The sequence below is a fragment of the Hypanus sabinus genome, chromosome 7 (assembly GCF_030144855.1).
Source record: "Hypanus sabinus isolate sHypSab1 chromosome 7, sHypSab1.hap1, whole genome shotgun sequence".
In the NCBI taxonomy this organism is placed as follows: Eukaryota; Metazoa; Chordata; class Chondrichthyes; order Myliobatiformes; family Dasyatidae; genus Hypanus; species Hypanus sabinus.
In genome coordinates, this window is record NC_082712.1 from 111,120,162 (window position 1) to 111,136,437 (window position 16,276).

The 16,276-nt window shown below is 43.1% G+C and overlaps 1 protein-coding gene across 1 annotated transcript in view; it reads right to left on the reverse strand.

Moving 5' to 3' along the window:
* The window catches only part of nup160 (nucleoporin 160), a 110,008-nt gene that overhangs the window by 27,556 nt on the left and 66,176 nt on the right, over nt 1-16,276 (reverse strand). Inside the window, exons 18-22 of the mRNA XM_059976364.1 lie at nt 14,959-15,095; nt 13,563-13,633; nt 12,190-12,349; nt 1,863-1,932; nt 663-761 (exon numbers count right to left, since the gene is read on the reverse strand). Of these exons, the coding sequence (XP_059832347.1) occupies nt 663-761; nt 1,863-1,932; nt 12,190-12,349; nt 13,563-13,633; nt 14,959-15,095 (537 nt within the window). The remainder of the gene's footprint in view (nt 1-662; nt 762-1,862; nt 1,933-12,189; nt 12,350-13,562; nt 13,634-14,958; nt 15,096-16,276) is intronic.

The window sequence follows — 16,276 nt, forward strand, 5'->3', positions numbered from 1 at the left end:
GAATAACTAAACTCGCATGGAAAGAGGAACCTTTTTATTGGCAATCCCTTGTCACAAGTACTCTCAGATCTAACTGGATCACATAGGAAATAGTTAGTCAATTAGCTCATAAATACTTCTGTACTGAGGCAGTAAAATAAGCGGTGCTGCATTGTATTGGAATGAGTTTTGAATTAATCTCCATTCCACAACCTACTCCCAGATTCAGAACAGGCTCTCACCCACTATCTACCTACTCACTCATCAAGCTAATAAGCTGAAATTACAACATCATTATTGAGAGCTGTTCATCTGTTTTTGGACTCCGTTAAACAAAGAATTTGCTTTAAAAATCAAACATGAGTAAGGGAAGTAATGTCCACACAAAATGCTAAAGGAACTCAGCAAGCCAGGCAACATCTGTGGAAAAGAGTACAGACAACGTTTCGGGCTGAGACCCTTTGACAGTACTTGGCCCAAAATGTTGACATAGGTGCTATCTAGTCTGCTGAGTTCCTCCGGCATTTTGTGTGCATAGCTTGGATTTACAGCATCTGCAGATTTTCTCATTTGTGAAGGGAAGTAATGTATAATTTTTACCCATGTCCATTGCTAGTGCTGAAAGCAGCAACACAAATCCCCTCACCAACGTTATTTATCCTTCACTCTCACCAGAGTCTTACCTTATACCCTTCACCTGTGGCCAGGTAACACTGTCCCAGGACAAACCGCCGTGAGCCAACATTAACTTCACACCAGGGTTGTAATAGACGCACATATTCCTTTAAAAACATGTAAATGGTTAGTGGCATTTAATAAACACAACAAAGTATCTCAACAGTGAGAATTCACAGCTTAGAGCACATAATCACAATACAGACATGTTCTTACATGCAGCCTTCCCTCAGCTTTTCTCATTAGCTGGCAGAAACAGGGGTACAGCTACACAAGCCCAGCATGTAACATTAATTCAATTCCATCACAGTTTATCAAAATTGTGTTAACAAGTTCAGATTATTTCACAGTAAACAAGACTTAGTTTGCCCATGAAACATAGAATGATGCAAGGAGGGAGAAGAAAAAAATTTCTGTACTGTTACATGTGGGCAGCACATTATACACATATAAACAAGTTATTTTGTAATAGTAGGCTGCTGCCAGCGGGGAAATGCTATGAAGACACGACAAGGAAAGTGAATGCAATCATCTGCAAATGATTGCAGAGGAAAAAAATTGTTTGCTATGACCCATCAAAACTAATCTGGCCTCTGCTGCCCCTTCACCCCACAAATGTACCCAATTTCCCGTGATCCACATCCTGCAGTTGGGACTCCATTAGGTGAGCTGTAAACACAGTAAAATACAGTGCAAAGATCCTCTCCTGGGTTCTTCTCAGAAAGATCAAACACAGAATTGAAGACAACTGACATCCAAACATTCACCTTGCTCTGCTCTAGGTATGGCACCAACAATGGTAATTTTATTGGGCTGTTGGATGCTGCACTTGTTCAGATGTTGCCGTGTCAAGGAAAATCACTCCTAGCCCTGGATTTTAGTCCTTTTATTGTTTTTTTAGCCAAATAATAGGGAAACCTGGTTCACAACCATCTCCCACCCCCACTCTGGCGTTTTTATTCTTTAAATTGGGTGGGAGACAGTTACGAGTAGCTGCATACAAGTAATCAAAATGCACGGGAATCTAGTGGGGAATGCCAGAAATATTCAGAGGTGCTGTACTATTCTATGTTCCATGTCTCCCTCATAGCAGCAAAATCAAGCTGCCAGCTAAAGCTCCTCACGATACTAACAGATCACACCTTCAGACTGAGATTTCAAGTTTCATTACTTTAAGAGGTAATGAATAGAAAAGTTAAACCACGTACCTGAAGCTGTACATACTGACAGTGTCCCATGAGAAACTCCAGAAACAGGAAACTGGTGTTATTTGGCCATCTGAATCAGAGTTAAGGAAGAACAGGGATGCCCAAGACCACTGAAGAGGGTCAAAACACAACTGACATGAGTTACACACTAGGAACAAAACGTGCAGTCACAGAAAGACGGTTCAATGGAGCAGGTGAAGTGTTTGACCTTGTGAGCTCCTATTCCCAATACCTCCTTGAAGCTTTCAGGGGAGCAAACAAGACCAGGGGGGTAGAACTTAGAAAGGTAAAGGACAAATCGGTATGAAGACAAAAAGTTGATTTATTACCATATTCACAGAATGCAATAATTACAGCCAATGATTTTCTTCCTCGCTGACAAACAACAGAGATGCACCTCAAGGATGCACACTTAGGCTACTGCTCTGCTCTCTTTGCACTTATATGACTATGTGGCTAGGCACAGCTCAAATGCCATATACAAATTAACCAACAACAGCTTTTGTTGGCCGAATTTCAGATGACAATAAGGATGACAATAAGAGACAACAGGAGTGAGGGTGAGTATCACAGTGTTAGTGAGACGAAGGAATTGATTGTGGACTTCAGGAAGGGGAAGTTTGGAGGACACACATCAGTCCTCATTGGTGGAAAGGGTGAGCATCTTTAAGCTCCTGGTCAGCCTCTGAGGATTTGCATATCCTGGGCCCAACAAATGAATGCAATCACAAAAAAACCAGTGGTGTACTTCATCAAGAGTTTGAGGTGACACTTGCAAATTTCTACAGATAAACAGTGGAAAGTATTCTGACTGGTTACAACATGCCTCTAATGCACAGAAATGCAAAAGGCCGCGAAGTGTTGAGATTCAGCCAACTCCATCACGGGCACAACCCTCCTGGCTATCAAGGACATCTTTAAGAGATGCACTCTCAAGAAGGCGATTTTCATCAGTAAAGACCTTTACCATCTGGGATATGCCTGCATTGCCTTACTAACATCAGGGAGGAGCTACAGCAGACTGAAGACACACACTCAATGATCCAGGAACAACAACTCTTCCTCCATAGAGTCATAAAAAAGTACAGCACAGTAACAGGCCTTTCAGTCAGTCTACTCCACACCAAACCATTTAAACTGCTTAGTCCCATCAACCTGTAACTGGACCATAGCCTTACATACCCCTCTCTCCCATCTATGTACTTACCCAAACTTCTCTTAAATGTTGAAATCAAGCTCGCATGCGACATTTGCACTGGCAGCTCATTCCACACTCTTCACAACCCCCTGAGTGAAGTTTCACTTCATGTTCCTCTTAAACATTTCACCTTTCAACCTTAACCCAGGACTTACCCTCTGGTCTTACCCAACTGTGGAAAAAGATTACATTTACCTTACCTATACCCCTCAATTTTGTATACCTCCATCAAATCTCTCTGCAATCTTTTAGTTTCCAAGGAATAAAGTCCCAACTCATTCAATCTTTCCTTTTAACGCCCTTGTAAATTTTCTCTGTACTCTTCAACCTTATTTACACCTGACCAAAACTGCATCAATACTCTCAATAAGGCCTCACTAACATCTTATACAACTTCAACACAACATCCCAACTCCTGTGCTTAATACTTCATCTATGAAGATCAATGTGCCAAAAGCTTTCTTTATGATCTTCTCTACCTGTGACACGGCTTTCAATAAATTATGAACCAGTATCCTTTTATTCTACAGCACTCCTTACCGAAGCCCAACACCTCACACCTTTCTATATTAAATTCCACCTGCCATTTTTCAAGCCTTTTTCCCTAGATGGTCCAGATCTCGCTGCAAGCTCTGACAGTCTTCTTTCCTGTCTGCTACACCCCCAACCTTAGTGTGTTTTGCAAATTTGCTTATTCAGTTAACCATATGATCATCCAGATAGTTGAAATAGATGACGAACAACAATGGATGCATCAGATTTATGAATGGTCCATGAACATAGCCTCATTATTTATCTTCTGAATGATTTATTTTTGTAGCTTTTACGCCTTGCACCGTACTGCTGCTTTAACAAAAACATTCACAACATATTATCAAGTTTGGAGTGCGAGTGTGAGAGTGTGAGTGTGTGAGTGTGTGTGTGTGTGTGTGTATGCGAAATCTGATCCTTTCTGGCAGCACAGGCATGGGGAGTGAGAGTGTCAGTGTTAGAGTTGGAAGAGAGAGGAGCAGATTTGGGCAAGGCCGGTCTGTGCAGGAGCCGGTAAGACACAGTAAACGTTGATGTCAGAGGCCTAAACTCAGCTGCAAATAAAAGGTAGGTGGGGTCAAACAGAGTGGTCATTGTTTGAGTGTGCCAGTGACTGAACATGAAGGCTTTGGCTCAACAGGCAGGGGTACAGTTTAGAAGTGACAGGCCTTTTTTTGCCCCCTTAGTACATAGTCAGGATGAAATGCTCCTCCTATCAGAAAAGTTGGGATACCTGATAGTTTCCCTGATGACATCATCTGCGGGAACTAATAGCCCGGGTCAAGGAGTTGTACTTAGGATCATTTGAGAGGCTGAAAATATTATAGAAGAGACTTTTTAAAAGAGGTGGTCATACCCAGAGTACAGGCTTTGGACAGTAGACGGGTGACCACCTAGAGAGGTAAGGGGATTAAGAAGTCAGTGCAAGGTTACCCTGTGGCCATTTCCCTCAGCAACAAGTATACCCCTATGGATACTGCTGGGAGGGGATGACCCATCAGATCACAACAGCAGCAGCCAGGCTAGCGGTACTGTGGCTGGCTCTGAGGCTCGACAGGGAAGGGTAAAGCCAGGCAGCGCAGTAGTTACAGGGGATTCTATAGTTAGCACTTCAGAAAGGAGATTATATGGCCACAAGAGACACCAAGATGGTGCGTTGCCTCCCAGATGCTAGATATTCACAAAGAGGAGGGTGAACTGCTAGGGGCCATGGTGCATATTGGCACCAATGGAAGGGTAAAAGGTCCTATGCACTATTTAAGAGTTGGAAAGAGGCTGAAGAGAAGGACCTCTTCTCCAGATTACTCCCTGTGCCATGGGCTAGGGCAGGTAGGAATGAGATGATAGTACAGATGAAGAAGGTGGTGCAGTGGACAGGGTTTCAAGTTCTTGGATCATTTTCTGAGGTAGAGGTGATCAGTACAAGAGGGACAGGTGGCACCTGAACAGGAGGAAAACCAATACCCTGGCCAGGAGATTTGTTGATACTACTTTGGAGTTTAAACAAGATTTGCAGGGTGCTGGGAACAGGAGCCCGAAGTCAGTAAGGGAAGGATCGGACCAGAAGGTAGATTTTAGGGAAAGTATTGAAAGGCAAAAATCAAAGTAATAGGTATGATGGGTCAGATAGTTTGAAGTGCATGTACCTTAATGCTAGAAGGCAGAGAGTTTAAAAAGGAAGGGGACTTCCAACAGTTGTTTTTTTGGATCTGGACAAGAAGGGCGGCATGAGAGCTAAATTCTGAAGGAAGGCAACTTTTAAAAAAACTTCAAGTACAAGAAGGACAAGACTGCACAGGTGCGTGACGTACGCAGGACAGCGCAGAGAGTTTAAAAAGAAGACCACCCTATACAGCGGGCAGCGGAGTAAGTGGCAGCAGGGTGTAGGGCTTTGGCAGTAACGGGAAGAGGTGAGAGTGAGGCACCAACTCGGTCAGACAGAGGAACAGGGCTCACACAGCTAACCATACGAGCTAACGGTTTAAAAAGTTCGTGTGTTTGGTGAGGTAAGTGGGTGAGTAGACTTTTTTTTCCTTGTTTCATTCCTGTAGAATTAGGTAGCATGTCTGCAGGGTTATTGCTTTGTTCAGGGTGTCAGATGTGGGAATCCTGGGAGACCTCCAGCCTCCCTGATGGCCACATCTGCACCAGGTGCACAGAGATGCAGCTCCTCAGAGACCATATTAGGGATGCATGTCTCTGGGAGCTGAACACCCAAGGATACACGGTGTGTCAGAAGGATAGGCAGGTAGGTAGAGGGAGTGGCATGGCTTTATTGGTAAGAAATGATATTAAATCATTAGAAAGAGGTGACATAGGATCGGAAGGTGCTGAATCTTTATGGGTTGAGCTAAGAAATAGCAGGGGTAAAAGGACCCTGATGGCAGTTATATACAGGCTTCCTAACAGTTGCAGTGATGTGGACTACAAATTACAACAGGCAAGTGGATTGGGAAAATCAGCTCAGCACTGGATCTCAAGAGAGAGAATTTGTAGAACTTCTGCGAGATGGCTTTTTAGAACAGCTTGTTTTTGAGCCCACTAGGGAATCGGCTGTACTGGATTGGGTATTGTGTAATGAACCAGAGGTGATTAGAGAGATTGAGGTGAAGGAACCCTTAGGAGGCAGTGATCATAACATGATTGAGTTCACTGTGAAATTTGAGAAAGAGAAGCCAAAATCCGATGTGTCGGTATTTCAGTGGAGTAAAGGAAATTACAGTGGCATGAGAGAGGAACTAGTCAAAGTTGACTGGAAAGGGACACTAATGGGAAGGACGGCAGAGCAGCAGTGGCTGGAGTTTATGCGAGAAGTGAGGAAGGTGCAAGACAGATATATTCCAAAAAAGAAGAAATTTTCGAATGGAAAAGGGATGCAACCGTGGCTAACAAGAGAAGTCAAAGCCAAAGTAAAAGCAGAGGGCATACAAGGAAGCAAAAATTAGTGGGAAGACAGAGGATTGGGAAGTTTTTAAAAGCTTATGAAAGGAAACTTAAGAAGGTCACTAAGAGGGAAAAGATGAACTATGAAAGGAAGCTAGCAAATAATATCAGAGGATACTAAAAGCTTTTTCAAGTATATAAAGAGTAAAAGACAGGTGAGAGTAGATATAGAACCGATAGAAATTGATGCTGGAGATAAGATGGCGGAGCAACTGAATAAGTATTTTGCATCAGTCTTCACTGAGGAAGACATCAGCAGTATACCGGACACTCAAGGGTGTCAGGGAAGAGAAGAGTGCGCAGTCACAATTACAAAAGAGGAAGTAGCTGTGGAGATTGCGGAGGCATTAGCAATGATTTAAAGGCAATAGATTCTGGCATAGTTCCGGAGGTCTGGAAGATTGCAAATGTCACTCCGCTATTTAAGAAGGGGGCAAGGAAGCAAAAAAGAAATTATAGACCTGTTAGCTTGACATCGGTGGTTGGGAAGTTGTTGGGAGTCGATTGTCAAGGATGAGGTTATGGAGTACCTGGAGGCATATGACAAGATAGGGAGAACTCAGCATGGTTTCCTTAAAGGAAAACACTGCCTGACAAACCTACTGCAATTTTTTGAGGAAATTACAAGTAGGCTAGACAAGTGAGATGCAGTGGATGTTGTGTATTTGGATTTTCAGAAGGCCTTTGACAAGGTGCTGTACATGAGGCTGCTAAACAAGATAAGAGCCCATGGAATTATGGGAAAGTTATATACATGGATAAAGTGTTGGCTGATCAGCAGGAAACAGAAAGTGGGAATAAAGGGATCCCATTCTGGTTGGCTGCCGGTTACCAGTGATGTTTCACAGGAGTCCATCGTAGGGCCGCTTCTTTACACGTTGTATATCAACGATTTAGATTATGGAATAGATAGCTTTGTGGCTAAGTTTGCTGATGATACAAAAAATAGGTGGAGGGGCTGGTAGTGCTGAGGAAACAGTCTGCAGAGACTTGGATAGATTGGGAGAATGGGCAAAGAAGTGGCAAATGAAATACAATGTTGGAAAGTATACGGTCATGCACTTTGGTGGAAGAAATAAATGGGCAGACTATTATTTAAATGGGGAGAAAATTCAAAGTTCTGAGATGCAATGGGACTTGGGAGTCCTTGCGCAGGATACCCTTAAGGTTAACCTCCCGGTTGAGTCGGTGGTGAAAAAGGTGAATGCAATGTTGGCATTCATTTCTAGAGGAATAGAGTATAGGAGCAGGGATGTGATGATGAGGCTCTATAAAGCACTGGTAAGACCTCACTTGGAGTACTGTGTGCAGTTTTGGGCTCCTTATTTAAGAAAGGATGTGCTGACGTTGGAGAGGGTTCAGAGAAAATTCACTGGAATGATTCCAGGAATGAGGGGGTTAACATATGAGGAACGTTTGACTGCTCTTGGACTATACTCCTTGGAGTTTAGAAGAATGAGCGGGGACCTCAGAAACATTTTGAATGTTGAAAGGCATGGACAGAGTGGACATGGCAAAGTTGTTTCCCATGGTGGGGCAGTCTAGTACGAGATGGCATGACTTAAGGATTGCAGGGCGCCCATTCAGAACAGAGATGCGATGAAATTTTTTTAGCCAGAGGGTGGTGAATCTGTGGAATTTGTTGCCATGGGCGGCAGTGGAGGCCAAGTATTTAAGGCAGAGGTTGATAGGTATCTGAGTAGCCAGGTCATCAAAGGTTATGGTGAGAAGGTGAGGGAGTGGGACTAAATGGGAGAATGATAAAATGATTCTCATGATAAAATGGCGGAGCAGACTCGATGGGCTGAATGGCCGACTTCCGCTCCTTTGTCTTATGGTCTAAGTATTATAGGTAAAGGTGATGAACTTAAGAGCATGGATCAGCACGTGGAATATGATGTTGTGGCCATTACTGATACTTGATTGAGAGAGTGGCAGGAATGATTAATATACCAGGTTTTCAAAGTTTTAGAAAAGATAGAGGAGGTGGTAAAGGGGGAGGGGGTTGCACTACTAATCAGGGATAATATCACAGCTGCACTCAGGGGCCAGACCCCAAGTCCATTTGGGTAAAACTCAGGAATAGGAAGAACCCCCCCCCCCCCACCCCAATAGCCACCAGGATACTGAGGAACAGATATGTAATCAGATTAGGGAAACGTGTAAAACTAATATGGCTGTTGTCATAAGGGGATTTCAACTTCCCCAATATAAACAGGGACCTTCTTAGTGCAAGGGGTTTAGATGGGGCAGAATTTGTCAAGTGTATCCAGGAAGGTTTCTTAAGCATATACGGGGTTGGTCCAATGAGGAGAGGGGACATACTAGATCTGGTGTTGGATAATGAGCCTGGCCAGGTGACTGACTTTCTGGAGGGGGAACAGTGAGCAGAACTCCTTAATGCTCAGAATAGCTATAGATAAGGATGGGTATGGTCCTTGCAGTAGAGTCTTAATTTGAAATAGGGCAAATTGTGAGGGCATTAGGCAGGAATTAAGTGTTAACTGGGAATCCCTTTTAAGTCCAGATTAGACAGTGGAGGATGTTTAAAGATCAGTTGCGCAAAGTACAGGAAAGGTACATTCCTAATCGGACAGATGGAGATTAAAAGATAAGAGAACCTTGGATGCCCAGAGAGGTGACGATTTTAGTCAAGAAGGAAAAGTAGGTAAAACTTCAGAAGTTAGGACCATACAAAGGATGTCAGAAAAAAACCTCAAGAAGGGAATTAGGAAAGCCAGGAGGGGCCATGGTAGGATTAAGGTAAATCCCAAGCCATTTTATCCATACACTAAGAGTAAGAGGATAACTAGGGAGAGGGTGGGACCATTCAAGGGATGAGTGGTGGGGAGATAGAAACATTTGCCTGGATGTGGGAAATGTGAGTGAAGTACTTAGAATACATTGCTTCAGTAATTACCAAGGAAGAGGGTACGGAGGAACAGAAGACCATTGCTGAGTGTATAAATGTGTTTGGGCTTTTAGAGTTCAAGGAGGAGACTGTTGGGCCTCTTAATGAGTATTAACGTGGATAAGACCCCAGGGCCTGATGGGATTTAGCTCAGGTTATAGAAGGAGGCAAGAGATGAGATTGCTGGACCCTTGACAAGTATCTTCGTGTCCTCTCTAGGCACAGGCAGGGTCCCAGAACACTGCCGAGCGGCTAATGTTGTCCTTCTATTTAAAGAGGAAAAATACTGGGGAAGAGTCTTAGAGAGGGTATACAAGCATTTGGAGACCCATGGCCTAATTCGGGAGAGCCACGCTGGTTCTCAATTCTACTTCCCATTCCGACACATCAGTCCATGGCCTCCTCTACTCTCGCAATGAGGCCACATTCACATTGGAGGAGCAACACCTTATATTCTGCCTGGGCAGCCTCCAACCTGATAGCACGAATACCGATTTCTTTAACTTCCACTAATTGCAACCCCTTTTACCATTCCCATTTCCCTCACTCACCTCTGGTGCTCCTCCCCTTCCCTTTCTTCCATGGTCTTCTGCACTATCAGATTCCCCGTTCTCCAGCCCTTTATCTCTCTCATCAATCAACATCCCAGCTCTTCACCCCTCCTCCCTCTCCCTGTTGCACTGATCACCCACCATCTTGTACTACTACTTCCTCCCCTCTCCCACTTCCTTACTCTGACTTAGTCCTGACAAAAGGTCTCAGCCCGAAAAGTAGCCTGTTTACTCTTTTCCATAGATGCTGCCTGGCCTGCTGAGTTTGCATTATGTCAGCATTATGGTTGCATTGTATGGCCTTGCACTTGGCACGTTGTGCCTTACCAATTGAGTTTTTTGACAGGGTGACGAGAGAAAGACTGATGAAGAAAGGACAGTGGATGTGTCTACATGGAGTTTAGTAAGGCATCTGACTAAGCTCCTTATGGGAGGCTAATCCAGAATGATTAAAATGTAAGGAGTCCATGGTGAATTGGCAGTTTGGATTCAAAACTGGTTTGACAGAGGGTAGTGGTCAAAGGGACTTATTTGAGCTGGAGTTCTGTAATTAGTGGTGTTCCACAGGGATCTGTGCTGGGACCTCTGCTGTTTGGGATGTATATAAATGACCTGGATGAAAATGTAGATGGGTGGGTGAGTAAGTTTGCAGATGATACAAGGTTGGTGGAGTCATTGATAGTGTATAAGAGTCGCAAAAAAAAAAGAAGCATGATATAGATCAGTTGCAAATATGGGCGCACAGAAATGACAAATGGAGTTTAATCAAGATAAATGAGAGGTGTTGCACCTTAGTACGGCAAATGCAAAAAGACAGTACATTGTTAAGGGGAAGATGCTTAACAGTGTTGCTGAGCAGAGAAATCTTGGGATCCAAGTTCACAGCTCCTTGGAAGTGGCTACACAGGTTGATCGGGTGATTAAGAAGGCTTATGGAATGCTTGCTTTTTTAGGTGAGGCACTGAGTTCAAAAATTAAGAGGTAATGTTGCAACTTTATAGAACTCTGATTAGGCCACATTTGAAGTATTGCATACAGTTCTGGTCGCCCCCACTATAGGAAGAATGTTGAGGCTTTGGAGAGGGTGCAGAAAAGGTTTACCAGGAAGCTGCCTGGTTTAGAGGGCATGTGCTATCATGAGAGGCTGGACAAACTTGGACTGTTTTCTCACGAACAGCAGAAGCTAAGAGGAGAGTTGTTGAGATTTTTAAGATTATGAGAGGCGTGGACAGAGAGTGTCTTTACCCCAGGGTAGAAATGTCTAATATCAGAGGGCATGCATTGAAGGTGAGGGGGGGTAATATCAAAGGGGATGTGAGAGGTAAGTTTTTATTAATTCAGAATGGTGGATGCCTGGATAGAGCTGTCTTGTATGGTGATAGATACAAATAGATTAGAGGCTTTTAAAAGCTGTTTAGATAGGCACATGAATTTGAGTAAGATGGAGGGATATGGACATACTGTAGGCAGGGGGGATTAATTCAGGGAGGGGGGTTGATTTACTTTTTAGCTGGTTTGGCACAAATGGAGCAACCAAGAATACTTTCAACAGGACAAGTACGCAAGGCTGCTGCTTGAATGGGTTGTGGGAAAGCTCCCAAATACTCGTGAGGAGATGGATTATGTTTGGAAGCAACTCTGCAGTCCAATCTCAGAGCCTGTCCTGGTGCCAGGTGGTCAGTTTCTTTATTCCTTGGTTTAACAATGTTTAAGAACTGCCAAGTTCACATCAGAGTTAGTGGTCAACCTGTTACCATGGATATGGAGTCATAATTTGGCAAGAATGGGAAAGAACAGACTACAACTCCAAGGTGTATCAGTGAACCAGATGGATGACAATCCAGTGGCCTTGTGATCATTTCCAAACCATGTTTTACTTTTAAATTATTAACTCAATTTATCAAATGGCAGTGAGTGGCCTTTAACACCCAGAGCTGAACTCATAGTATAATGTGTATTTAACAGATTACATGGGTCAAAATTCTAATGACAGCTTACTATCCTGAAACATCTAGTTTCTTCAAGTGACCTGTAAGTATTGGTAAAAAAACATCAATTTACCTGCTCACAATCTCAACATCCTGTCTCTCAGCTATTTCCTTAGCTTCTGTCTGTCTCTGATGATCTATGTAGATCATGCAGGTTACAAAGAGATAATTATTTTGCTATATGAAGCACCATTGTAAAGGATACAAATATTGGAGGAGGTAGTTTGTAATGGCAATGCCAGTTTGTCCCCAGTTGATTGTCGGCTGATTTAAAGGGCTATTTTCTTGGGATAACAACCGGGAAAGGATTTGTTTTCTGGCCACCTGCTGGTAGAATAGCTCTACCACTGTACGTTGACTGCTGGCTAGAAAATAATTTGTCAGTGTTACCTTAATCAGGATTAGAAACGAATGCCTTGAACACAAAGATAAAGAACTGCATCCATTCATATCTGCCAACAGTTAGCTAGCAACTGAAAGACAGAATCAGAAATGGTACCAGCCATTGTAAAAAGTTCATCTCAATGTATTAACAGTCCAAACAAGGGAACAGACAATGAGATACCAAGCTAAGAATGGAAAAACATTTTGATAAAATGATAGATTCCTTCTCCAGCCCTTTATCTTTCCACTTGGCTTCATCCATCACCTAACTATTCTCCTTCTCCTTTGCCACCTCCATTTTGACATCTTCCTCCCTTCCTTTACAGTCCTGAAGAAGAGTCTCAGCCTGAAACATCAACCGTTCATTCATTTCCATAAATGTTGCCTGAGTTGGGAGTTCCTCCGGCATTTTGTGTGAGTTGCTTTGGATTTCTAGCACTTGCAGACTTTCTCATGCTTATAATACAGGGGACACTTGACTATGCATGTTGAAGGAAGAATAAATGCACAGTCAATTTTCTGCATGGGAAGAGAATTCAGAAATTGGAGGGGCTTAGGAGCCCTAATTCAAGATTCCCTTAAGATTAACTTGCAGGTTAAATTGGTAGTAGGAAAGGCAATGTTAGCATTCATTGTGAGAGGATTAGAATTTAAAAGCAAGGATCCACTACTGAGGCTTTATAAGGTCGTTAGTGGCCACGAGTGGCAGTAGTGCTATTGATGCATAGGAATGTAATAGTAAAGTACTGAGAGCATTGACTATGAATGTAAAGAATGAAAAGGAATGGCAGGATTCTCTAGGACATACCCTCTTCTTATTACAGCCATTGGGGAGGAGGTAGAGGAGCCTGAAGACACTCTTTTGACAACTCAGAAACAGCTACTTGAACAGTAAATGAAGCCAATCTCGTCATTCCCTTTTCTTTGCACCATTTATTTTGCAATTTATAGTTATTTTAAGTCTTTGCATTTTACTACTACAGCAAAATAAATTTCACATCACAAGACAGTGATAATAAATCTGATTTTGATTCTACCTTCATCCTATGAACATTGATCCATAATTTCACAGACCTGCAACCTTGGGTTTCAAATACCCGTCAACATGGGTTGTCAAGAGCTCTTTTCATTTTGCCGTACACCAATCCCTTGCCCAACCTACCCCATGGTCAGAGATCTGACAAATGTACCTACCTGCACGCTGTGACGTTAGGGCATTGGAATCTGACAGCTCTAATACTGACAACTGTCGCAGGTTCGATTCTCTGAAACCAGAAAAAAATCGTAAGCTGCTTTTCTAATTATTCACCTTGTTAAGTCTCTTATAGAACTCCAGGTCCAGACGCTCCTTAACCACTACCATCATCAGTCTGTCAATGCTGCAGTCAGGCGTTCCTACTTGCTTCAAATGGGTGGCAATCATTACAGTGCCCAAGAACAGGGTGAGCTGCCTCAACAATGATCAGCCGGGACATCCATGTCTACTGCAATGAAGTGCTTTGAGAAATTAGTCATGGCTAGGATCAACTCCTGCTTAAGCAAGGACCTAGACCTGCTGTGGATGTCCACTCGGCCTTTGATCACCTGGACAGGTGACTGTTTATTCACTACAGTTCAGTGTTCAACACCAATCAGACAGTGGGACTTCAGGAAGGGCAAGTCCAAGGGACACACACCAGTCCTCATCAAGGGATCAGAAGTGGAAAGAGTGAGCAGGTTAAAGCTCATGGGTGTCAGCATCTCTGAAAAATCTATCCTTGCCTCATTATTTTGATGCAATTACAAAATGGCACAACAGTGGCTATATTTCATTAGGAGTTTGAGAAGAAATGGTAGGTCACCAAAAGCACTTGCAAGTTTCCATGGAGAGCAATCTAACTGGCTGCATCACCATCTGGTATGGAGGGGCAGAGGATCGGAAAAAACTGCATGAAGTTGTAAACTCAGCCAGCTACATCATGGGCACTATCCAGCAACCAGAGCACCTTCAAACACGGTGCCTCGAAAAGGCAGCATCCATTATAAAGGACCCCACCACCCAGGACATGCCCTTTTCTCACTACTACCAGTGAGGAGGGGCTACAGGAGCCTGAAGACATACACACATTTTGAACAGCTTCTTCCCCTCCACCATCAAATTTCCGAATAGACAGTGAATCCATGAACACTTCCTTACAAACTTTCCCCTGTTTTTGCACTGCCATATTTGAACTATTCCCCCTTTTAATGCTTGGCTATTGGTAAACAACAGCATTTATAGTAAGACAGAGATACAAGAGTCTGCAGACACTGAAATATGGGGCAACAGACAAAAAGCTGGAAAAATCCAGCGGGCCTGTCAGCATCTACGGAGGGAAATAGCTCATATTTTGGGTCAAGACCATTCACCAGGACTGCAAGGTGAAGGGTCTCAATCTGAAATATTATCTGTCTAATTCCCTCCATACATACTGCCCAACCATCGAGTTTCTCCAGCTTTTTTTCTGTCTTAATATCAAGTTAAACTTAAGTACCTTTTATGGTTGTATTTCACTGGAGGAACTAGATGTTATATCAAAATACTTCTTTCTTCAGATGTTAGATTACTTACAAAGTGTCACCAGGCACTGCTGATGCCAAGGACTGACAAGCCCATCTCATTACAAAGTAGGAGCACACGAGGAGTGATGTCCGAGGAATAAGTTCCTGTTGGAGCTGCAAGAGGTATCCACCAGCTCCCAAACTCACCTGTAGAGCAGCACACAAGAAGAGCTGTCAATGAAATGTTCTCTGCAGGTTCACTATAGACACAAATTCTAAAGTTACAAACTCCCAGAGTTACCAAACTATATATAGTAATATTGCTCTAATTTAGTCATTGAGGTTGGAGCATCTTTGGAAAGGAATTTCCTCCAACTTTAATCTCATTTTTAAAAATCCTGGATAAATGCAAACAACAGATAAAAATCCAAAGAGCCTAGTATGCAAACCCAGAAAACAAGTAAATACTTTGAAAAGTCAGTCACTTTGGAGATATCATGAGGACATGCCCTCTTTTCATTACTACCATTGCGGAGGAGGTTTAGGAGCCTGAAGACTCAATCTCAATGTTTTGAAACAGCTTCCCTTCTTCATGAGATTTCTGAATAGTCCATGAACACTACCTTGTTATTCCTCATCTGAACTATTTTTTTTGTTGTAACTTAGTTCTTGCACTGTATTGCTTCCAAAAGGTAACTGATTTAAAGCAGAGTGTTCTCCTCCGTGATCCTGACTGCAGTTTACGTACTGCCAAAGGCCAATGTTAAGCAGACACTCAAGGTACTGGGTGTTGCCATCAGCAAACATTTAACAGCCTACACCAATGTCTTTTAAATCATTGTTGGGGACTTCAATCAGGCTTGTTTGAAGAAGTCTCTGCTCAATTATCAACATATCACCTGCAGTACCAGGGGTCACAATGCACTCGACAACTGCTAGACTACCGCAAAAAATGCCTACCATTCGATCCCTAGACTATGTTTTAGGAAATCTGTTCATTTGGCTGTCCTCCTATCTGCATACAGGCGGAGGACCAGCTACGGGATTGCTTTCGGTTGGGTGGCCTGGACTGTGTTCAAAGGCTCAGTGAATCTAAACAAATACACCACAGATTACTTTATAAAAACTGTTGCGGCGAGATGAATGTGTATCCACAAAATAGGAGTCTTCCCCAAGCACAAGCCCTGGATGAACCATGAGATCTGGACTGTGCTGAGAGTCACATCAGTTGTGTTCAGGTCTGACGACTAAATAAAATGCAAGAGGTCCAGGTACAATCTCTGGAAAGCTCTCTCACATGTGAAGTGGCAATTTCAGACCAAACCTGAATCACTGAAAGGTGCTTGACATCTGTGGCAGGGTTTGAATACCATCACCTTCTACAAAGT